Source organism: Primulina huaijiensis, chromosome 2 (genome assembly GCF_012295235.1).
Source record: "Primulina huaijiensis isolate GDHJ02 chromosome 2, ASM1229523v2, whole genome shotgun sequence".
NCBI classification, from domain to species: Eukaryota; Viridiplantae; Streptophyta; class Magnoliopsida; order Lamiales; family Gesneriaceae; genus Primulina; species Primulina huaijiensis.
Genome location: NC_133307.1, coordinates 21,683,029 through 21,708,146, shown reverse-complemented (window position 1 = coordinate 21,708,146; position 25,118 = coordinate 21,683,029). Strand labels below are relative to the sequence as shown.

General features: G+C 34.1%; 1 protein-coding gene, 1 long non-coding RNA gene and 2 pseudogenes across 7 annotated transcripts; all 4 read left to right on the top strand.

Moving 5' to 3' along the window:
• The first annotated feature begins 419 nt into the window (after positions 1 to 419).
• Positions 420 to 6,239, top strand: LOC140969649 (proline iminopeptidase). 3 transcript variants are annotated; one of them, XM_073431059.1, is made up of 11 exons: positions 420 to 660; positions 1,297 to 1,508; positions 1,777 to 1,875; positions 1,957 to 2,067; positions 2,138 to 2,200; positions 2,314 to 2,407; positions 3,266 to 3,363; positions 3,858 to 3,959; positions 4,128 to 4,241; positions 4,460 to 4,534; positions 5,860 to 6,239. In XM_073431059.1, the coding sequence occupies exons 1-11, from the start codon at positions 552 to 554 to the stop codon at positions 5,959 to 5,961; spliced, it is 1,179 nt and encodes a 392-aa protein (XP_073287160.1). In that variant the 5' UTR covers positions 420 to 551; the 3' UTR covers positions 5,962 to 6,239. The 3 variants fall into 3 exon arrangements, with proteins under 3 accessions (XP_073287160.1, XP_073287178.1, XP_073287170.1); XM_073431077.1 differs by lacking the exon at positions 420 to 660 and adding an exon at positions 715 to 846; XM_073431069.1 differs by lacking the exon at positions 420 to 660 and adding an exon at positions 999 to 1,122.
• A 3,677-nt stretch (positions 6,240 to 9,916) lies between these two features.
• LOC140969627 (uncharacterized) lies at positions 9,917 to 18,040 on the top strand (annotated as a pseudogene).
• LOC140969636 (uncharacterized) lies at positions 10,609 to 15,391 on the top strand. Of its 4 annotated transcripts, none has more exons than XR_012173967.1 (3): positions 10,609 to 11,790; positions 12,149 to 12,202; positions 12,500 to 15,391. It is a non-coding gene; the product is annotated as an uncharacterized lncRNA (long non-coding RNA). The 4 variants fall into 4 exon arrangements; XR_012173966.1 differs by lacking the exon at positions 12,149 to 12,202 and having other exon boundaries at positions 10,614 to 11,259; positions 11,302 to 11,790; positions 12,365 to 15,389; XR_012173968.1 differs by lacking the exon at positions 12,149 to 12,202 and having other exon boundaries at positions 10,615 to 11,259; positions 11,343 to 11,790; positions 12,365 to 15,389.
• Positions 18,041 to 18,874: 834 nt separating the features above from the next.
• Positions 18,875 to 24,810, top strand: LOC140969618 (serine carboxypeptidase-like 17; annotated as a pseudogene).
• The last annotated feature ends 308 nt before the right edge of the window (positions 24,811 to 25,118 follow it).

Genomic DNA, 25,118 nt, shown 5'->3' with positions numbered 1-25,118 from the left:
TTTAGTTTTGCATGACATCAAGGGACATGTTAACTTGTAAAGAATATATATTGCTGCCTAATTTCAGAATCTGACCCATTTTTAGTTCATCAATCCAAAGAACTCCATACTTTTCTTTTTAAAATCAATCTCATATTTACTATTCGGGATTAATCTCGACAACTATTAATTTTAACATCGTAGTATCTTTTATACGTCTATCATTTTCGATTTTTCTTTGTGATGTGGATAACACCCAAATAATTGTTTATTGGATTTGTTGGAGCATTAACGGACTGCCCAAAATCTCAAATCAATTACATTACTTTTTAGCAGCATCACTGAATAATTGTAAAAATCTTTTATTAAACAAATCTTTTATTGTTTTGTCAAGTGGGAATATTTTTCTTTACATACCTATGTTATCTTTATTTCCAAGCTTTTGTTTAGCTTGATAATCCTAAATCGGTCATATAATATGTGACGAAATTTTATATTGATGGCTAAAGATTATTGATATTGCAAATAAAAAGAGAAAAATCCGGGCATGATTGCTTCAAATTAATTTTCCAATGAGTCTTGGTATTGTGTCTATATCAGCAAAGACTCCATTTTTACCTCAATACGTCAATCATGCGCCTGCCCGTTCCTTGTTTCCCAAAAGAAATCCCCAAAACCCAGGTTGTTTTTCACTTTCTTTCAATCTCACTTGGGCTGGATTGTATTTTGTTGGCGTGTATAAGTAGGTCGATGGAACGCAGTTTTTGTTTTTTTGTTTTTTTCCCATTCATCGTTAATGCTAAACTCAAGATTCTTGAGGAAAAGGAGATCGAGAATCTTGAATCCTGAAAGAAACAAAAATATGAGGTTGCGTCTCACATTGTTGCTCTATGTGCCTACTTATGTGCTTTGTGGATGAATTTTGCTAGGATGCGTGATTCTGTAAGAACGTGTAATTGGTTTACTGGAAAATTGTTCTCTTAGTTTCAGTGCTGATTGAGTAAAACAATTATATTTCAAGGAAACAAAATCAAGAAACACAAGCCGACTATCCTTGATCGCGTGAATGTGTGATTTTACAGCGCTACGGTAGAAAAGCGAAAAATGCATTTAAAGACCAACTTTTCTTGATGATTTTTATTGGTAAAATGACATGATTATGCTGAATCATCTATTTCGTTTCTTGTATATACAATATATTTAGCTCTTCTCTTTTTGTTGCGTGCGATCTTATTTTCTTAGTTTCGTACTGTCTTTTAAACTTTGGTCAAAATCTTGCCCGTACCAGTTAATTGACAACGTGAATGGTGTGTGCAGGGAGGACTTTAGTTTCTCGGAGTCAAGTTCATAATCTCGAGTATTACGACAGTGAGCAACAATTAAGCCCGAAGTTAATGGATTCAAAGGCTCTGTTTCCGGCAATGGATAGGAATCTTTACCCTGATATAGAGCCATATAGCACGGGGTTTTTAAAGGTTTCTAAAATTCATTCAATATATTATGAGCAGTCTGGAAATCCAGATGGGCATGTGAGTTTTCTTGGGTCTCCAATTGCAATTGCAGCTCTGATTTTAATTTCAATATTTTGTTCTTGTGTTGAACTTCTTGTGCATATTGTGCTCGTGAAGAAAAAACCCTATCTGGATCGTGTGCAATCAATTTGCACTACTAGTGTTTTAGCATACTGAACCTTCAAATTTTATCTGTTTCTCCCCGGCTTCTTTTTGAAAAAAGACCAGAACAGATCTTATTGATTATACGGAGCTTATTGGACCTTTTGATCATATTTCATCGCAGCCAGTAGTTTTTTTCCATGGAGGCCCTGGAGGAGGGACTTCACCAAGTAACAGGAAATTCTTTGATCCTAATTTTTACAGGATAATTTTGTTTGACCAGGTATATTATCCGAACTATTTGGTTTTGGAGGATACCTAAGTTCTAGTCATCTGACATTTTTGTGAAAAAATCTTCTGTCAGCGAGGTGCTGGTAAAAGCACACCTCATGCTTGCCTGGAGGAGAATACAACATGGGACCTTATTGATGACATTGAAAAGCTGCGAGAACACTTGAAAGTCCCAGAATGGCTAGTAAATATTTTCTTCCTTGTGAATTTTGGTAAATGCTCCAATATGTGCATCCCACTAGTGGACTTTGCAGGTTTTTGGGGGTTCATGGGGTAGCACACTCGCCCTAGCATATAGTCAGTCAAACCCAGATAAGGTTTCTCAAGATGTCTTTCCTATGTTTGGAAGTGATGTTTTACCTTTTGGAAATCTAGATGCAAGAGTTCATATCAATTCTTCACCAATAATCTTTTTGTTCTTACTTTTAAGGTCACTGGCATGGTCTTGAGAGGTATCTTTCTACTGCGCAAGAAAGAAATTGATTGGTTTTATGAGGGTGGCGCTGCTGCGATATTTCCAGATGGTATACTTTGTTTTTTCCCCCTTCTTTTTTGGAGATGGCAGTTGACCTTGCAGTTGCTTTATGTATGCTTAAAATGGAAATGTTTGTATTCAATTGAAAGGATCGACCGAATTTGTTAGTTGAAATTGTGATAGTTTGCGTACTTAATTTGTTCATTTGGGCTCTAAATATCCTTACGGGATGAAATTTTTTTTTTTATTAGAAATCAAAAAGTATACTTCTTAGTCAGATTTTATATTATCTAGATAATGATATGTATTTGATATGGTTGTACTGTAATTTAGTTGTAAGATAATTTATGTTCTTTCATAGTCGTGGGCACAAAATTTCTGCTGTAGGTAGTCTACTAACGGAATGCAGCATGAATGCTATTCAGTTATTATATGTTATATATATACCAAATAACTGATATATCATACAGTTATCTATTTAAGAGATAATTAATCTTTTTATTTCATAATTAATCTTTTTTTGTCTGTGAGAAATGTCCACTTGCCCATGTAGTATGCTTTGACTCTTTCATATTCTTTTGCTTGCCTTGGCGCATGTTATAGTTCCACATGTCAATAAACAATAAATAACTATTACAAATTTATTTAATTTACTTTTTTATTTTTAGATTTAAATTTGGTAACATTGCAAAACAAAATAGCTAACAAAATTCGATAATATTTAACTATTTTATTTTTGGCATTATTTTATTGGGAATAAATAATTTGTCAACAGTTTTATATCTTAATCTATCATAAACATTGCTGAAATCTAAGTTGAAGTTAGTGGTTTTGTCCTTTTGATTTCACTAGTGCTTAAATCTACTCTAGATGGGGGCGTTATCCTCTATGTAACATATTTTTATAGCTTGGGAGCTGTTTAGAGATCTTATTCCAGCTGGTGAAAGAGGTTGTTTCGTTGATGCTTACCATAAGAGGTTAAACTCCAATGACAAGGAGACACAGGTAAGATAAGTACTCTGGTGATACCATTCCTCAATCCTTTTTGAGGACTTCTTGTTGCTTCTGCTTGCTGAAGAACGCTTTCCATAATAATGAGCAAAGTCCGTCATTTTTTATGGTTTTTCTCACCTTTTCTGTCTTGATAGAAGTAGTCATCAAAATCCATCATACAAACGGCTAGAGAAAAGGGGTTGGGAATTTGAAATTATCCTTAGCCTTTTTTCGAGGCGTTTGAAATTGTTACAGAAAATACTTATTTGAAGTCCATTCACTTTCAATTCCTTCAGTCAAAACTCGTCCAATCCAAATTCATGAATCCAAACTGAAGTATCTGAAATATTAGCAATGACCATCATCAGTGGTCTTATCATGTTGTTTCATCTATACATTTAATACACACTGTCAAAATGTGGGGTATCATATTTTTTTTTTAAGTTTCCAAGTGTATATTTTGCTTCCTTCCATCCCTTTATTTATATGATTTTTTAAATTTATAGTATAAAGCTGCTAGGGCATGGACCAAATGGGAAATGATGACTGCTCATCTTCTGCCAAATGAAGTGAATATAAAACGAGGAAATGACGATGACTTCTGTTTGGTGAGTGTTTACATGAAACCAGTATGCATGTACATAGCATATATTTATACGTCTATTGTGTGTATGTATGTATCTGCATCTAGCTCTTTCCGCTATTGATTAGTGTGATGGGCAGTGCGGAATTTATAAGTGAATTTCCTTAACATGGCTGAATTATGCTATGTTTAGGCATTTGCAAGGATTGAGAACCACTACTTTGTGAACAAAGGCTTTTTACCCTCTGATTCGTTCCTGTTGGATAACATTGAGAAAATAAAGCATATCAACACGATAATTGTTCAGGTTTGTACGAGGCCTCGTCTAATTAGATTTACCATGCATTATAGCACCTTTACTTTCAGATTCTGGCTGAATATGTTTTATGCTTGAGATTTCAAGTTGCAACAATTACGATGTTGCCTGAAAACAAAAAAAAAAAGAACTTTGGAGACTGTTCAGATTCATATGAAGCCGTTTGGTCAACCCATGTTTCAAAACTCACTATCTCCTCTATTATGCAGGGAAGATATGATGTCTGCTGCCCTCTGATGTCTGCATGGGATCTTCACAAGGCTTGGCCAGAGGCTGATCTCAAGGTAAGAGATCTATGGGAAGAGATCTATCGGGGACACACAACACCACCATAAAAATATAAAGCTTTTTGGATGATAAAATAGTTTTTGATGAAATAGTTAGCATATACCACAGGGAAGTACGGACAGTGGAGGCACCATGGTTGCTTTCCGGTGCTATAAATTTATCATTGTTCTTGATTTCTCATTTTGACAGACACTACGACATATTACCTCATTTGACATAGAAAAAGTTTCATCACTGCATCTTATGCTATCTACCTGCATATTAAACCCTCATCGCAACTAATTGATCTCTTTGACATGTCACCAAGTGGGGTTATTAACTACTTTGTTTAATCTATGAACATGTGATATACTAAGCAGAACACGTTGTATTATTTTTTTTCTTGCCCTCTTTGGAGTGTGTCGCCAATTGAATTTACTGTGATAGCCTAACCTCTTTTATCAACTGAAATGGAGCTAGTGTTTATGTAGTGTTTTTTTATACATCATTAATGAATCAAATTCCCTTAAACATCAGAGTTTTCATGGAATAGTATTTTCAGCCTTTGATTTATCTACTTGGTTAATAACGTAAACGGCAACAATTCAGATTTAATAATAGCGAACAGACATTTCATGTGACGTGATTAGTTGTAATTTAAGCAAGAGCACTATAGAGGAATTACTTTCTGTTTCATTGGTATTTCTTTTTGTTTCTTAAAATACTCTTCCTAAAACTATATAGTGCATTATCTTGGCTTGTTTAGTTTTTTGTCTCTTTGATGTATCTCATTATTTACTTTATTTAACTGAAAATATATTTTTGAGAAATGAATTGGGGTATGAATATAATTTTTGGTGATGTTTTAAAAGGATATAGTTTCTATTGTCGATATTATATCATGTCAGAATGTGTGGGATTATTTTGTTTTTAAATATTTATGATATTTTTTTGGAGTGATGAAAATTGAATATAAAACAGTGATTGTATCAAGAAATGTGGAAGTAAATTGACGATGCAGCGTATATTCAAATTAAGTTTTCTATATTAAATTTGTTTCCCATTCGAACTATGTTTCTTTTCCACTCTATATATTGCTAATCTAGGATTGTTTTAAAGTAAATCTTTTTCACAGTTAAAATTTGAAAGTAAATTTATTTTCTTGTTTGCTCAACAAACAAGTTGCTTATTTTCCTGTTTGCCGGCTATTTTTCAAGAATCAGCGGGTTACAAAACTTTCCCTGTACTTCCATTGCGTCAGTTCACGTATTTTTTCGAAAAGAATTATGGAATAATCCGAGTGTATTTTCCGGAAAATGAAAAATGTGTCTCCTTTTGGCAGATTGTTCCGGATGCAGGCCATTCTGCTAATGAGCCAGGAATATCTGAAGAACTTGTAGCTGCAACCAATAAGTTCAAATATATCAAGGAAGGTGCACATTGAAATTACTTGATGTGCTGCACAATGTGAGATTGTTTCGAACTTCTCGTTATTTTTTCTCGGGTCCATCTATTTTGATGCACGGTAATGGTTTTTCTTTGCAAATTTTCGAATTCCATATGATCTAGTTTCAGGAATTCACGATGGTTTAACGAATATAAGGCCTTGATGTCAATGATTTCATGTGCTGCAGTCTGAAATATTTTGCAAGAATCTCATCTTCAAAATCTTGTACATCAAAAATAATGCATGCATGAAATACAACATTTTGATAGTTGTAATAGAGGCTTGAAAAATGCAAGAATCTCATCTTCAAAATCTTGTACAGCAAAAATAATACATGCATGAAACAAAACATTTTGATATTTGTAACAAAGGCTTGAAAAATGTTCAGAATGGATCAAACACCAAACAAATCAATGTATGAAATGATAGAAGATAGCAATAATTTTTCCAGCCTGTATATCTATACCGGCCAGTGAAGTTTCGTGTACCACTTCTCAATCTCTTAGTTTCTTTACTTTGAAGAGGAGAAATTATCAAGATTGGCTCTTGATTTGGTGAAAGAGTGGTCTTGCCGATGCTCAGGGCTGCTTTGTTTTGGTCTCCCTTTTATGTGAACATTAAAAGTATATAATAAATTTATGGCACCTTGCATTTTTGAATTTGGGGTGACAAAATCTTGCAGTTTTCATCGACCTATTTTGTATATGTGGACTTCATACATATTGTCATAAGGGTAACATGAAATTTTCCATATGGATCATGCATGTGGAATTCTATGGTCTTATGTGTGTTCATGTGATGTCTCTATTTTTGCTTGAAAAACCTAAACTGACCATATTTCTTTACAGTTAGGCTTCAATCCGAAAACTCAAAATATGGTTTGAGATTTCTAGTTTGCGGTATAAACCATGTATATGGGTAAGACTGAATCATCTAACTTAGCTATAAATTGAATTTATCTTCCACGATGACGTAATATTATTGTTAAAAATAAGTGCTAAATAATAGTTATTGGGTGTCATTATTAATTCTGGTACACCTAAAATGCCTCTAGATTATTCAAATGTCTTGTAATATCCTACCACTCGACCTTCAATTCAATGTTTCTTATACAGAAATTAAACTCTTTTTTTTCCCGAAATTAAAATATCTTTCTCAAAATAGAATAGGCTTCATATTTATTTTTTAAAATCTAAACCAATCTTTAATTTCAATTGAATGTCAAAATCTCAAGATGCGAAAAAATCTTTTGAGCCCATCTTTGCTGTTATTCTTCGTCATTGTCAACGTCTCCGAGAGTCGTCGTAGATTATGCTCTTATTTCAAAGAAGGAAAACAATTTTTGGCAGTCGAAACTTGTCGACTTATCCTGATAATCCTTTCAAATAATCACGATAACTGTTACCTCGAGGTTTGAAAGGGTTATAGCATAAACAATCCATCCTTGTGCCATAATTGTAAAATCGCCTAGACGGCTTTCATGCCAGGCGGCCGATTAATATGGTGGCGCCTAGAAGTTTCGACTAGCCTAAAATCGGGGCGGTCAGCGCTTAGACGCCGCCTAAGCGGTCCTAGGCGGGGATTTTTAGAACACTGGAAGTAAGAGCCAGTCTAGTGTCTACCTCAAGACTTAGAGACAGTGTCAATGACGGAAAAGTAGGAGGCAAAAATTGGATTAGAAGATTTTTTCAGATTGTGAAATTTTGATTTAATTGAAATCGAATATGAGTTTAGATTTTAAAAGAGAAGCTTAAATTCTGTTCTATTTTTGACAATGATGTTTTAATTTATAAAATGTATTCTATTTGTGCATAAAAAACATTGAATTGAAGGTCAAATAGTAGGATATTACGAGAAATTTAGATGATTTATGGGTATTTTAGGTATGTCAAAATTACACAATGATACTTGATAGGTATTATGTAGTGCTTGTTTTTTATCAACATATTTAAAAAATAATATCCGACTTAGATATTAACCCGATCAAAGCTGAGGATGTTCAATCTTCAATCTTCGGATAAAATCAAAAAAATCGTAAATCCAAATCGAACTCAATCGAATTTTTAAATTCGAATATAAATGTTAAAACCAAAATTTATATGGTTCGTTTTCGAATTTTATTTTTTCAAAACCGAATCGACTAAAAAAATTGAAATGTAATTAAATTAATATTTTTATCTAGATTATATATTTTATGAAATGATATTTAGTGAATTAAAAATATTTTTATTGATTTTTAGTTGATTGTTATTTATTTAATTTATTTAGATATTTTATTTTAAAGGTTTACTTAAAAAATTAATTAAAAATGATATATTATATTTTAATTATTAATTTAAATATTTATTAAAATCAAATAAACCGAACCGAAATAATCAAATCTTTTTTGTTAAAAAATCGTACCGAACTGAACCGAAAAAACAGTTCAGATATCATATCATATATTTTCAAAATAGAAAAAAAATCGAAAATCCAACAAAATCGATCAATAAACACCCCCAATCAACGCATCAAAGCAGTGGATTACTGTTCGCCTCGTTAATTGGTGATTGAACTTGTAAAATATGAAAATAAATATTTTCTTTTATAAAAGACAACAATAAAATAATGTGGGCAAAAACTTGTGTTAGACGGTCTCACTGGTCGTGTTTTGTGATACAGATATCTTATTTGGGTCATCCATAAAAAAATATTATTTTTTATGTCAAGAGTATTACTTTTAGTGTGAATATCGGTAGGGTTGATCCGTCTCACAGATAAAAATCTGTGAGACCGTCTCACAAGAGACCTATTCAATAAAGTGTACTGGTTAAATTTTTTTATTTTTTGTTTAAACAAAAACCAGATTGTATACTTTGACTTCTCTAACCAGATTTTTTTTCTCTAACTTCATCCTCAAATTTCATCCGTTGTCAATTCTTATTAAATTATCCGCATAAATTTTCAGACATAACTCTCATATGCATTTATAATTTGAGATAGAGAAAAAGACATAAAAATAAGCATGAAATAAGAAAAATAATATTATCATTTCACTTGTATAAATTATGATAATTATTTTCACTTACGTGTGTGCATAGTTTACTAATAAGAAAAAATAATTTGAAATATAATAATTATTTGTGTTAAGATAAGTTTACATTGCCGATATTATCTGTTAAAAAAAATTAATAATAATTAAAACATCCTCAACTTTAAAATTGCAAAATAACACATAATGTATCCCTAAAGGTTGCAAAATGGCTAATGGTGCAGCCTCCATGAGTGCACTGGAAGCAGGTCGTGTGGTATGATCTTTCATTCACAGTCACCTTTTGCACCATAATATTTATGTCAAATAGCATGTGTTCGTCCATATTTTGTGCAATCTTATTATAAAGTAGTTAATTTGTAGGACAAAAAACTGATCAAAAGTTCGAAAATACCTTCTCAATAGGGTAAACTGTGTTGCTGCATACCTCCAAACATATTTGAAACTTTGCTTGCATTCTATTCAACGTAAGTTCCAAAAATTTCCCTCGAAAATGACCAATCGTTCAGCTTAGGGGGTTGTAGGCGGGCTTAGGTTTTTTGGTATTTTAATTTAAATTAAAAATGAAAGTTAACTTTTTTATAAGTCTTAAACTAAAATTTGACAAGGAATGCGATTTATAGACTAACCGTCTGCATATTTTTTTTAGAACAAATGTAGATTACTATTAATAATTTTCTAATTAGAATGTTCGAAATTATATTTCATAATCATTTCGAGTATGTAATTTGATGTTCGAATATCGTATCAAAAATTTAGTATTGAAAATAATTTTTTTTTAATTTTTTGGTGGTAAAAAATATAAATTTTAATGTTTTAAATGATGAAATTCATATAAAATTTAAATATCATTTTTTTTGTACCGCCAGACACATCATATGACATACCGGAAAGTAGCGAGGCCGGAGCTTTGGTTTGCGGATGGCGTATTAATCGGTTTTCGATGCTTCCGCCGTCAAATCCGAGTTCGAGGCTGCTGGAATTAACCCTAATTTCATCCCCATCATCTGAAAGCACGTTCTGAAACAGGTGGGATGAAATTCCGTCTCTGCCTGTTGCAGCTTACTCTCTCCACGGTTCCAAGTTCAAACCCTCTACCTCTACTCTCCACTCCGCTGTAGATTCCGTTGACAAGGTCACGACTAAGCTCTTCATCAATTTGAAGGTAGTTTTGGTGTGAATTGAAGCATTGAGTAGAAATTTTTGTTAGCATTCGATTTTCTGTGGTGTATGTGAGAGTCTGTTCTTTAGTATTGATACGATATCCTGGATATATCCATGGGATTTCATACATGCATGGTTCACAAAAATGCCTATCGGGGTTGGAATGGTCGCGACTGAGCTGGACGGTGATGCGTTCAAAAAATGCGCATCCATTAAAATACTTTGATCCGATAATCTCCCACCAATTTCTTCAATAAGCCGAATCAAATCGCTCCAAAATATAACTGTTTATCAAAGAAAATGGGTGAGATGACTCCGCCATAAGGCGGAGCCACGCCGCTCAAGTCAGTATAGTGTTTTAGAGAACAAATACAAGACTAAAGTAAATAATTGTACATAAAAACGTACCTTGATTAGGGTTAGGAGCCCTTTATTTATAGGTGTGTAGTTTTAGATGGTATAGAATTTGTAACACATGGTAACTAGATTTGTGTATATCCATATAATATTTTGTAATATCTCTAAAATATAATTGATGATATGATATGATTTTTTACCATATCATCAATAGTATCCCCGCAGAAAAGTGACGACGAGTGAAATGATGGAGGAACGTTAAATGAATGAAATTATATTTTAGAGTAGTAAGCAATATAATAATATAGTTACCTGTAACAATGCCCTTTGAGCGCTTGTTATGGAGTGTGCTTTCAGAGATGAGCAAAATTAAGCGGCCAATGTAGTCATCTGATACTGAATAGATAGTCAAATTATCTCTCCTGTCGAGTCACTAGAGAGTCAAAAGAGCCAATAATGGCTATACTTCTCAATAAGAAGTCGGGTCAAGATGTCGAGACTAGCATAATATCAAACATAAATAAGAAGTTCGAGATATATCGATTGTCGCGAGAAGATAGTACGTGTCCAAGTAGACCATGATTAAGAGTCCGAACCAAAATACAGTTTGATATGATGATCTGAGCTGTTTGGAAGTCATACTCAAATAAGAGTTGTTGATGAATACCTGCTGAAAGTCGAGCTCAGATGAAGAGCCATAGATAATAGTCTGCTGAAAACTGAGCTCAAATAAAGAGCCATAGGTAGTAATCTGCTAACAACTGAGCTCAAATAAAGAGCCATAGATAGTAATCTACTGAAACCGAGCTCAAATAGAGAGTTATAGATCATAGTCTGCTGAAAACCGAGCTCAAATAAAAGCTATAGATAATAGTCTGCTGAAAACTGAGCTCAAATAAAGAGCCATAGGTAGTAATCTGCTAACAACTGAGCTCAAATAAAGAGCCATAGATAGTAATCTGCTGAAACCGAGCTCAAATAAAGAGTTATAGATCATAGTCTGCTGAAAACCGAGCTCAAATAAAAGCTATAGATAATAGTCTGCTGAAAACCGAGCTCAAATAAAGAGCTATAGATAAGATCCTCCTGAAAACCAAACTCAAATAAAGAGCTATAGATAATACTCTGCTGAAAGTCGAGCTCCAATAAAGACCTATAGATAATAGTATGCTGAAAATCGAGCTCAAATAAGAACTATAGATTAAGAATCAAATTACTGCTATCGAGCGCGAGGTCGAGCTTATATGTTTTCCAAGCCGAGTTGGACTTACTGAGTGCCGAGCGAGTGCGAGGTCGAACTTGTATATTTGCCAAGTAGAGTTGGGCTTACTGAGTGCCAAGCGCGAGGTCAGACTTATTGAGGTGCCGAGCAAAGTCGGGCTTACTGAGGTGTCAAGCAAGATCAGGCTTACTGAGGTGCCGAGCAAAGTCGGGCTTATGTAATTGCCAAGCAGAGTTGGACTTACTGAGATGCCGAGCAAGGTCGGGCTTACTGAGGTACCGAGGAAAGTCGGGCTTATGTAATTGCCAAACAGAGTTGGACTTACTGAAGTGCCGAGCAAGGATGAGCTTACTGAGGTGCCGAGCAGAGTCGGGTTTATGTAATTGCCAAGTAGAGTTGGACTTACTGAGGTGCCGAGCAAGGTCGGGCTTACTGAGGTGCCGAGCAGAGTCGGGCTTACTGAGGTGCCAAGTAGAGTTGGACTTACTGAGGTGTCGAGCAAAGTCGGGCTTATGTAATTGCCAAGCAAAGGTGGACTTACTGAGGTGCCGAGCAAGGTCGGGCTTACTGAGGTGCCGAGCAAAGTCGGGCTTATGTGATTGCCAAGCAGAGTTGGACTTACTGAGGTGCCGAGCAAAGTCGGGCTTATGTAATTGCCAAGCAAAGTCGGACTTACTGAGGTGCCGAGCAAGGTCGGGCTTATTGAGGTGCCGAGCAAAGTCGGGCTTATGTAATTGCCAAGCAGAGTTGGGCTTACTGAGTTTGCCTCAAAGTTAAAAGCTTATTCTTTCTGTTTGCGATCCATGTCTTGTATCCTATATTTCTTGAGTCGCCGAGTAGAACCTAGCTATGTTGTCACAAAGTGCCAAGCTCATGTGCCCACTAGTAAAATGACATGAGTTGAGTTCAAGCCCATTGTCTGTAGCTAAATATAATATGCTCTGAATTCTGCACCAAAAAACGAAACCAAGACACAAGGAATCTAAAATAATAATAATTTGAATATATAACTTGGCATCTAAAATTTATCAAAAACTATCACGATTCGAGTAATGATCAAATCCCAAATTCATGATGCTTGGCATCATCTAAAATTTAAGCTTGACATATCGAAAACAAATTTAGTGGACATGTCCTGCTAAATTTCAAATATTTTTGTGTCTGAATTCTAAAAAGATCTAACAAATATATACTACCTCTATCGAATCAGCAACGAAAACATCTAACAACAAAATTCCAGCACATGTTAGACAAAAATTTAGGACCAAATATGAATCCCTTTCTAAATCACAAAAACCCAAATGATTCCATTTAAGTGCGGGCCACGAGTTTGGAGTACCTAACACGGTAAGTCTCGACTTGTGAGAATCTAATGTCCGTAGAATTGTGAACTTTCTTTCAAATTAATCATGGGAGAAAATTCAACTACATGCTTGAATGATTCCTTATTCCTAAGACTCCACGGATAGGTCGTAGGCGGGAGTATAGACAAAGTGAAAGTATATACCTCAATTGTCATAAAAAAATAAGGACTGCAGCTCTTAAATTCATCTAATTGACCCATATATGGCATATTTTTGAAGAGCCAAACCCATAATAATTTAAAAAGTAATTTGAGCAAAATAAAGATTTGTTGCCCAAGAGAGCAATCGGATGATCTTGGTTTATAAGACCAAATGCCCTTACTAATTTTTATTAGAAATAAGATTTAATTGGAAAAATATCCTTCGATAGACGTGAAGTTTATCGTGAATTTTAAATAGAACTTCAAGAATTTAGAGCAAAATTCCCATAGGCACTAACAAATTCTCAAATCCCCTTACGAAATGAATTCTCGTAGAACAATCTATTATTATGAACCAATAGACTAGGTATTCTTTTGTCAATCATGTGGTCACTTGAGTCAAGTTAATTCCCAAAGAAAGACCTGCTAAAGTGTGAAGAAATAAATGTTCCGAATGTGATAAATATGCAAAGAAGAACTAAGTATCCCCTCCCCTTAGGCCAACAGACAAGAATATAACAACGGGAGTCACTTTGATCTGGTCCACAATATATTCTCAAACAAATTTACTTGTGATAGCAAACGAGGTGCTAATATTCAACTGGTTTTTTATTTTATTTTATTTAAGTTTACTGACTTAATGCACATAAAAATATCAAATCTAAGGCAATAATAAAACTATATCACAATGTTTCTTAGGACAATGATGCCGATACATGTCATGACTCCATGCTATGGAAGTCTAGACGACGATACAAGGAGCAGAGGTGGTGATCAACCGAGAAACATGTGGTGAGGATATGAGTGTTGAGAGGCATAAATTTTTTTTAAATTTCTTCCCTCTTCTCATGACTAAGCTAAACTGAAGCTAACAGGAAACAAATCAGTAGAGTAGGCAAAGAAAACGCCAATTCAAGCAATTGATCAAACACTTAAAGTGTGGCAGAAGTGGAAACAAAGGTGCCTAGAGCAAGGGAACGATCGAGCCCAATTTCAAGACAAACAAACCAAGTTGACAATTGAATATGAACCAGAACCAGAGGTCGCACAAACAATATAATAATCCATCAATAAGCATGACTGAACAAGGAAATACAACAAACGATTCCCAAGAGAGATAGATGCAAAATGCAAAAACAGAGATGCTTAAGTTATTGAATGTTGCTGAAAATCAATGGTTGTACGATAAATCGTAATGAGAATATAGACTTATCTTTGTTCCTCGATTGTGAAGGTAGATTCGTCAAATAACCGTCAGCCCGCCAAGCCGCAATCTCTCTAATTTTCTAAAGGAAAACGCCAAAATGTCGAATATTCTTATCACTTTTGATTCTTTGAGATTCAATATATCAGTTGTATCCACGAGGATTGCTCCATTAACAACTGAGCTTAGCTGCACTATTAGATAAAATAATGCATGTCCTGTTCAACAAAGTTACAGACCGGTCCCCTTAAAGTGATTTCATCGAACTGTTGGTGGATGTGCAACTTCACACTCATGTAATGTGTTGATAGGGTTGTTGGGACTCCACAAATTTTTTTATCAAAGGCTCGCAAGTGTCGCGCAACGAGCGAGTTAAAATCATGGTGGGCGCTTTGACAAGGCCAACATAAGCGAGAAGAGATGATCGAAGGAAGACGTTTGATGAAGCGGGTGGTGACGGTGAGGCGTTTGGTTGCACACTTGATTGTAATAGAGGCCGAGAATAGTCTTGGTGGCCAGCCTTTGCCCCGGGCTTTGGTGAGGTGTGGTCGGATTTAAGTTTAACGGCCAACGAGATTTTAGCGAAATCCTATAAAGGTGGATTTTTGCTCGGATTCAACAATAAGGATTTTTGTTTTGGGTTATTTTATGGGAGGTTCTGTAGGTGATTAGTATGGGATCAAAAAGAGAACAATATTGGAGGGTTGGCGGCGCGGATGTCCAGTCTCTTCCTTGGTATTTTCTTATTTTCTTCATTCTTAAGTCAACCGTGGAGAGTAATCATGGGATTAAATTTCTTTCCCAAGGACGGCGCCATTGATGCGTTCAAAAAATGCGCATCCATTAAAATACTTTGATATGATAATCTCCCACCAATTTCTTCAATAAGCCGAATCAAATCGCTCCAAAAATATAACTGTTTATCAAAGAAAATGGGTGAGACGACGCTCAAGTCAGTATAGTGTTTTAGAGAAAAAATACAAGACTAAAGTAAATAATTGTACATAAAAACGTACCTGGATTAGGGTTAGGAGCCCTTTATTTATAGGTGTGTAGTCTTAGATGGTATAGAATTTTGTAATACATGGTAACTAGACTTGTACATATCCATATAATATTTTGTAATATCTCTAAAATATAATTGATGATATGATATGATTTTTTACCATATCATCAGACGGAATAATAATGCGTTTATTTGTAGTACTTGTTCTGAGACAATGCATTGTTAACGGAATGGTGGTTGCCATGATGATAGCCGTTGAGAGTGCCCCTGCAAATCGTGTGTTCATGGTTCATTCACTGGAACATCTTTATCACTGATGGGATGTAACTTATGCTACAAAGGACATAATAGAGGGCATGATGGATTGGCGTTGGTGTGGAATAGGAGGAAGTTCCATAAATGGTTGTGATGTTCGACTGAAAATGTGTGAATATGATTTTGGTGACGGGATGGTATTAGCATATTTTAATTGTTACATAATATTGTATCAGTATTTATTGAACTACCAAGCCACAAAATTGCGATAAGATTGGAAAATTGGTCACTTTGTGGATCACAAGGGCTATTATTTCCGAACTATAATAACATTTCGGCATTTCATTTATCTGTGTAGTTGAATTATTTGGTTTATCTGTACTAGCTTTAGAATTTGCTATTTCTTGTTATGCATATATTTTTTGTTTGCTAGAATGGGGAGTTTGTGGAGGCTGTGATAATGAGATACGACACCTGATTGGGGAAATATGACGGAAAGCCTCGTCCTGGAGGTCTTAGGTCAACCTTGTGCATATCTTCAGAGGTCAGAGATGCTCATGTCTATGCCCACCTAAGTCATTTACGTATAAAGACTTCCTCACATGTCACCCTCTGTACTTCAGTCTTTTTACCTTTTGATTTCTGATTTTAGGTTGGATGCAAAATGGGTGCAACTTTTGTGCGACAGGAAGCATGGGATTTAAAAGCAATCTTTCATCTAGAGAAATCTTGGAATAACTAGTGCATGCTTCTCGCATAGCGGCTATACACAATGTTGTTTTCATGGTATCTTATTTGTTTTTTCAAATCTTATGCTCAGGTTTCAGTGTTTAATTGGGTAATTTGCTCATCATGGTTTGCTAATGGTGGATTAGATGATATGTATATTTTTACCTCAATGCAATAAGTAGTAGGAGTTAAATGCAGTTATTCGTAGTTTATACACTTTCATGGCGGTTGACCACCATTGTATCGGTCCCTTTTAACTTACGGTTTTGCGTTGTTCTATCACTTCGCTTTTGAGAACCTAAGAAATTTAATAGCTGAATGTTAAAGTTTGCTTATTTATGGTTGTTGCTGTTGTCAAGTGAAGATCAGCTTATGTGAAGTGTTATTGTTCTGATTATTTGTTCTGAGCAGGGAATGGGAATGCCACTTAATAACTACTTCACAGTGGTCGGAGATATCAGAGTTATGATAGCAACTCTTTTTCAGTTATCACCAAAGAAAATTACTGTCTCAATGGTGTATGACATACTTCTCTCATGTTATGAATTTTTTTCTTCTTTATTTAGCACTTATAAGTTAATCAGACTTGTTTAGTTCAAACTTTTAATTTCTACTGAAACCTCTGCACTTGTTCGTTGTAATGAAGATATTTTCTTCTGTTTCTATTTCTATGCTATGTTGTGTGCCCACAGTATGGTGGAAAGTATCTGGTCTTTGTTTTCATTCACATCAAGCTTGTTCAGGTAGGTGTCATCCACGCAATCAGCAAGCTTCACTGAGATATACCAAACTTAAATCCTAGCTGTGTCCCTGCATGCACCAGTTCAAGAAATTCGCTGTCGGATAATGCCTGCAGCAAGGGCTTTTCCACTAGAGAGACGAATGAATGCATCACAGGACTATCAAGCTTCCAGGTTTATATCTCCCTGTATCATATGTATATCCTGATCAATCATGGGCGTAAGACGAAGACAACATATATCTCACTTGTTTGTTTTGTTGTAGCCAGCAGAAAATATTTAATTTATCGAGTACATAATCCTCGATGGGGTGAATGAAGAAAAACAGCACGCCCACCACCTTGGTAAATTGCTTGAAACGTTCGAACTTCGAAGTGGTATGCTTCACAGTGCAAAGATATACTAGTTTTGCATTCTATGTACAAGTAACCCATCCATGCACTGTTGACATTGATCTTTGTCGTATACCACACAGGTTGTGAATCTAATTCCTTTTAATCCAATCGGTTCTCTGAGTCATTACAAAACTACCAACGATCAGAAAGTCAGCAAGTTCCAGATAATAATACTAAGAGGCACTTACAACATTAGAACGGCTGGTTCGTAAGCAAATGTGCCAAGATATAAGCGGCGCTTGTTGCCAATTAGTAGTATACATACAGGGAAAAGGGTCCTCTAGAAGCGCAGATCTTATAACAGACATTGAAGTTCTTCGTATTTAATCCTTTGATGGTTGTGCCTGTGTGAAAATATATCAGTTAAAAATAAATACCCTTTTTTCATTATATTTTACCAAAAATTCATTTCTTTCCAAACTTTTTCTTTTTTGTGTTCATATAGTCTATAAATTATAATTGTTTGAACTATTTTTCAATTCTCGTACAAATTATTAAACTTGTTGGTTTCTAAGTATATTTTCTAATTAAATATCTATAAATATAAATGATACCACGTTAATTATATATACATTACTAATTACCTTCTAATAATTCGAAAATATGATAACTCAAGGAAAATACTACATGATTATGTTACTTTTCAGTAAGTTCAACAATCAAAAAATTTATTTTGTTTTTGATTAAACAAATTTCTTATCCCTTTTACATCCCCGACCTTTTGGACCATTAGTATGTCACACGTTGATTGAGCTTTGAGAAAACGTCGGAATGGTCTTGACTCTTGATTGAACTCATCTGCCTTTGAAATATTTCACTTGCGATTTCGATTTGACTGGAAACATCACAATTTTTTTGATTAGATGTGATGGTGGTTGACATTTAATAGTTAGGCTTGCATTTATTTCCTTTATTGTTTCCGTAGTTTATTGAGACAATAAAACGAGTCTAGTATATATGAATCCATACAAAATTTTAAAATAAATGCATAAATATTCAAGTTCTAAAATATATTATTAGAGACTCAAATCACCAACTGTTTTAAAAATTTTCTTCTTATGTACTTTTATTTTATTTACTATTACTATTAATAGTATTATAATTTTTTTAGAAAAACCTTGGATATGTTAAAATTAGCTAGCTTATTCGTAATATATTGTAATTGGTCTAGAATATAACTATATAAGCATGGTCAAAATATTTATATAAAATAAATAATATCTAAATTCGAAAATTGCGTGGAATTGAAAAAGTGTTAGGCCGACTGTCCGTATCTCCTATATGGGTGATATTTTTGACATATAGCCCATTTAGGCCTTCCCATATATCTGAGCACACGAAAATAGAAATGGTGCCATTACCGTACAGTACTTCTCTGTTGCTCTGTCTGATCACCGCTGCAGCTGCTACTAATATTATCCAAACTCTTCCGGGTTACCCGGAGGATATCCTGCCTTTCCACCTCGAAACCGGGTCGGTCTTCTTTCTTTCTTTCTTTCTATTTTTTTTTTTTGAAAAAAAACTATTTATATAATATGTGAGTTTCAGATATATTGGAGTTGGAGAAGACGAACAAGTGCAGCTATTCTATTACTTTGTAGAGTCCGAAGGAGATCCTGATAAGGATCCGCTTGTGCGTTGGTTGACGGGGGGACCCGGTTGCTCTGGTTTCTCCGGTCTGGTTTATGAAATAGGTGCGTGCAGCCGCCGCCTTCTTCTTCGTTTTCTTCTGCTCATGATCATTTCTTTTTAATTTATTTATTAAATATTATGTTTGATTATCAGTTTCAAGAATTAAACAAATGAAACTAATTTTGCACTTCAAATCTGGTGCAACTCGTTTTTATTATTTAACTGTCTATTAAATACGTTAGTCCTCGTGTTGTCACATCTTTCCATACATTAAAACTATTTTAAATTAAATAATCAAAATTAGTGGGACATTTAACAATAATATAATCACATGAGAAGAGATTAGATAATTACATACTGAATGACATAATCAAGATCTTTTATATATATTCATTGGGGATGAGTGAATGAGTTAAATATGGAGTCAAATTTAGGTAGCTAAACTAATCGAGCTTGTTTGCAAATTTTTTGAGTCGGATCGATAAATATTAAATTCGTATTCATATTCGAATTTATCGAACTCGAAAATATTCGAAATTCTTTTCGAGTCGAAGTTATTTTGTTATATTGTTTGAGAGTATATATATAAAATAAAATCTTAAGACTCTCAAACAATATAACAAAATAACTTCGATTCGAAATATATATATATATATATATAGTAGTTTTCGAACTTTTATTCTCGAACCTTATTATCCAAACAATAATTCAAATAGCTCATGAATAAATTCAAAGATTTTGAGATAAATTCACACTCGAACTTCATTTTGAGCTAAATTTTTTTAAAAATTCGAATTTCGAATGGAGCTCTAACTTGAAAATTCGAGCTTTAAATTTTTACTAATATTCGACTCTATTCGGATCATTAACACCTCTAATCAAAATGGTTAAATTTTTTTACGGAAAACTGAATTTTTTTAATAACGTTGATGACAAAGCCTCGTTTGCATTATTTTACTACCTTACCCTTGCCTGCGACGTGGTTCAACTCTGGCCTAATCAATTTTCCCTAGAAACAAAAGGGAACTGCCAAAATTAATTTTCATAAATTAATCTCATCGTCCAAATCACTATTTCCAAACACACTATAAATATTCCAACACAAAAGCTAAAAAAAAAGCAAGCATAAAAAAAAATTTAATGCGTTTATAAAACCATAATTTAATTACCATATGTGGCTGAAAAGGTTGAGGGTCACAAATTAACTTTGTAACTACAATTCATCATTCATGCATGTGTACAGGTCCACTCCGGTTTGATATTTCAAGTCTNCCAATATTATATTTATAGACTCACCGGTTGGGACTGGATACTCGTATGCAACCACCCCAGAAGGTTTCACTTCCTCCGACACCAAAGCGACCATGGATAACTACACATTCTTGAAGAAGGTAAGTTTTTCTCTGAATCCAGAATAATTTTTGCAGAAATTAATCAATACCTGATCTGTCCAACGTATCAATTTGTGTTTTCATACATAATTGAGAAAATTATTGGAAAATCAAGTTTAATAAAATTTCAATTTTACTGTTAAGCTTTAATATGATATCATATGAAAAATTATTGACAATAAGTAATGCCACTACAAAAAAGTGTCACAATAGTCATTTATTGTTGTAGTGTGTATTTGATAAACAGAAAAAATAATACTAAATATAGATACTGCACTATATATTTGGGACATTTAGGATGAAAATTTTTAATTTTAATTTTAAGAAATTAAATGGAGCACAGGATTCTGCATGCTATTCAACCACACTTGGTCAAAGACACGTTATTATTATTATTATTATTATTATGATTATTATTATTATTATTATTATTATTATTATTATTATTTTGAGGTGTAAACCCACGGATCAAAGGGACGGGAGAACTTGACTGGGGAAGAGATAATGACGTTGAATTATTTAATAGGATTCTCAAACTGAAATGGAAAATTGAAAAGAGATATTCTCAATGTCTCACATAGCCTACATTTTCTTATTTATGTGTCTCAAATATATAGTCGAGTGTGTCAATCCATCTTTATTCATTGAATACATTAATTATTTCCAAAAAGTTTTTATATGATATTAAAACACTTATTAATAAGGGTGAAATGAGAATTTTATGCGTAAAACTCATTGTTCCAATAATTTTGTTAATGTGTGACAACACCAGTTGTACTAAATACATGAGACGGATCGGAGGGAGTGAAATTCTTGGTAGATAAATTTTGACAGATGAAATATATCTTTAAAAATATTTTTGTTCTTACAATCCAGTGGTTATCGTTCCATCCAAGATTCATCAAGAATCGACTGTACATTGGAGGTGATTCCTACGGAGGCAAAACTGTAACCTTGCTTGCTTTAGAAATTGCAATGGGTAAATTTTACCATCAATTAATTATTATATTGCCCTATATATATGAGAGTTTTCACACAAGTATGTGTTATTATATTATATTCATCCAGAAATTTGACCATGTTGTCACATTAACTTAGGAAATGGAGGAGGGCTGGAGCAACGAATGAACCTCCAAGTACACATTACTTTCATAACTTAATCCTATTCATTGGAGAAAAAAAAACGCACTTGACGAAAAAAATTGAACCAGGGATATTTCATTGGAAATCCTAAAACAGATGAAGCCTTGGATACTAATGAAAAGGTCCCTTATGCTCATCGGATGGCACTCATATCAGATGAATATTTTGAGGTAAAATGCCCTGCATTATCCCTGAGAGACATTTTATCGAGTCCGAGTTGAGTTTGAATTAGATTATGCTCATCTGATTAATTTGACTGTGAGTTTCTAATTAATTCGATTCAAACATTGATTTATCCACTCACATGACATATGTGCCCAATCTCTGAACACTTATATTCTAACAAGTTTGTTCGAGGATAGTGTAACATGCATGCTGTCAAACGATACAAACTAAGCAAAAATCTACTCAATGTTGCATGCAAGGTAATATCAAATATGGGCTGATGTTTTAAATAAAATGCGGTGTATAAGGGGTGAATTCTTTTCCTATTTTCAGTTAGCAAAGAGCAGCTGTAATGGGAACTACAGCGATCAAGATACAAGTAGTGCAGAATGCCGTTATGCTCTTCATCTATGTGATGAGGTAAAATTTTTTTTTGTGCTTTTTTTGGGGTGGGAGTAGAGTTTTGGAGAAATAAAAAGTATGTTTAATTTTATCTTGGAAGGAAAAAAATTTATTGCAAGTGTCGAATAATGTCAGCATGGTTGGATAAAATTTAAAAGATATGAGGTTAGAATATGATATGATAAAAGAGTATTTTTGGAAATGATCATGAAAACTTTAGTTAAAATTACTGATTATGTTCAAAAAATATACGCAAATGATTCGAAACTTGGTTTGGAGGAAGAGAATAAAAAGAAAATGATAGTTTTTATTTATGTACGTTGTAGGGGATGAGAAAGTATTTTAGGAAACTGAAAACAAGCACTGCGTGCATGTTCTTCATTTTCTTTGCTCTATGATTTATGGCAACAGTTACCGTAATATGGATGCAGTGCACAAAGAACATCAACAATGCCTACATTTTGGATCCAAACTGTAAACTGTTTTCACCGAAACTCGATTATATCGTAGAAGATGATGATCCCGACGATTTCCGCTTCATGTTAAAACAGGAGGAGCAATGGTGCCGTGTAATTTCTTTAACTTTTCCTATGACCTGTCTTGGTAGTATATGGAAAATGACTGAGAACTCTTTAACATAAATTTTAAATACTCCAGTGGTTATTTTTCTATCTGAAGACATAACATGTTAAAACCTCCGATTGTTTGGCAGAAAAATTATAGGTTATATTTTGATTTATGCAAAATATATAAACCTATCACCAAGTAAGTTGTAAGAATTCACATGAATTTTTTTTATTTTGAAGATTTCATCATTTCAATAGATGTGTGTATTTGAAAAAACTATTAAGCCTAAAGGGGGAGCCCTTTTAATCGGATCAAGGCGCTTTTATCATAAGATCAACGGATTTTGACATCTTGGATTTTTTAATATGAAAATTATTAAATTTAGTTTTATGGATATAATCATTTGCTGAAGTTTTTGAATACGAATATTGATTTTAAGAGTTTGTTTTACTAGTTATTTTTAAAAGATGTGGCTATGTATTTTCTTGAGTATTGTAAGGATGAAATCTTGTTGGTTGTAGAATAACAATTACTCGGATTCTGCTGTCTGGGCAAATGATCAAACTGTGCAAGAAGCTCTTTACATCAGAAATGTACGTATGCACTACCTTAAAATGAAGAAATTTTTTATTTTTTGATAAAACTACAAATTTTTTTATCTCATGTATGTATGACTTTATTTCAACAACCAGGGAACCATACGAGAATGGATAAGATGTAACAAGAGCTTATCGGGTTACGAGAATAATGTCGCTAGCGTTATCCAGTATCATCAAATGCTAAATCAGAAAGGCTTTCAAAGTTTGGTGTACAGGTGATCCTCGTGTACTTTTTTCCTTGGAAAAGCGGTTTTGAATCAGGTTTCCACTTCGACGAAGTTGAGATCGGATCAGAAAGCTTGAAATCAGTTTTTGTGAATCACATATATGTGTCACAATCCAATGATGAATTAATTTAGGATTTGTAATGGTCCGAATTTACCATACAATTAGATCATGTATGTGTTTGGATATGTCTGTAAACATGTGTCGAATCAGCGCCAACTTGATAACGGCATGCTCTCTTATACTTTACCAGCAGAAATATTTCTTGTCGAGTGGCGATCGCCGGATGCATAATAGTATAGACTGGATCTATGTTAATAGATGTGTTACCCACACATCTTATCATTTTCATCACACAATATCACTTCCTACAGTTATATTTTTCATTCACCGAGTTTAATTTTCATCGATCACAGAACAATATTACCCTCTGAGCTAAAATTTTGTATTTCTTCTTTCCAGTGGAGATCATGATATGCTTGTTCCATACATCGGTACAATAAAATGGATACGCTCTCTCAACCTCACCGTTGAAGATAATTGGAGGCCTTGGACCGTCGATGGCCAAGTCGCAGGGTTTGCTTTAAATTCTTGATCCTGCAGCCACAAATTTCATATTACTACATTCTAATGGTTTTTAAAATTTGGTTTGCTATGTTCCTGTTATAGATACACGGAGAAATATAAAAACGGAGAAGCCTACATCACCTTCGCAACTGTGAAGGCAAGAAAAATCAGCTCTATGCGTGATCTTTATAGGGATGAAGTGAAGAAGTGAATGGTAGCATCTAACTCGATGCTATTGTTTTGTAGGGTGCAGGTCACACAGCTCCGGAATACATGCCCAAACAATGTCTTGCCATGATAAAGAGATGGCTCTCTTTGTTTCCACTGTAGAGAAAAAAATGTTGGTATGTAGCCATCCTGATAGATTTTCTTATCATTAATAAGTGTGCTTGCTGGTCCATGTGGATTATCAACGTGGTGCACTATATTTCCACTATCGGTATTGAATTAGAAGAGCACAGCCATTGTATAAAGCATAAACGCCGTTGATACAAACTACACCTTGTAAACATTTCCACATAATGAAATAAAATTGATATTTGGCATTCTTTTTTACTAAACTTCGAGGGCTCAAACTCTCTCCCAACAGAGTGTCAAAGAATACAATCTCAAGAATTTCTACAGTCTTTGATCAGCGTTATAAGAAAGTGAAATCACTAGCGATGAAGTGACACAGTCTTCACATTTGTTGCAAATCCAACCCCAACGTTCTTGTTGGAGTTGTGATCGTTTTGTTTGAAATTGTGTCCAACTCAAGCGTAATATGTGGTTCTCGTTGCTAATATTCAAGCAATCATTTTGGAATTCAACAACACAATTAACATATGGTTTGAATTGGTAAAAAAATGTTTGGTTT

Bases quoted from the DNA above. Each gene is read 5' to 3' on its own strand.
- LOC140969649 (XM_073431059.1), top strand. From the start codon at position 552: ATGAGTCTTGGTATTGTGTCTATATCAGCAAAGACTCCATTTTTACCT. The intron at 1,509-1,776 runs GTGAGTTTTCTT...ATTTCATCGCAG, and splicing joins CTGGAAATCCAGATGGGCAT to CCAGTAGTTTTTTTCCATGG. The intron at 4,242-4,459 runs GTTTGTACGAGG...TCTATTATGCAG, and splicing joins TCAACACGATAATTGTTCAG to GGAAGATATGATGTCTGCTG.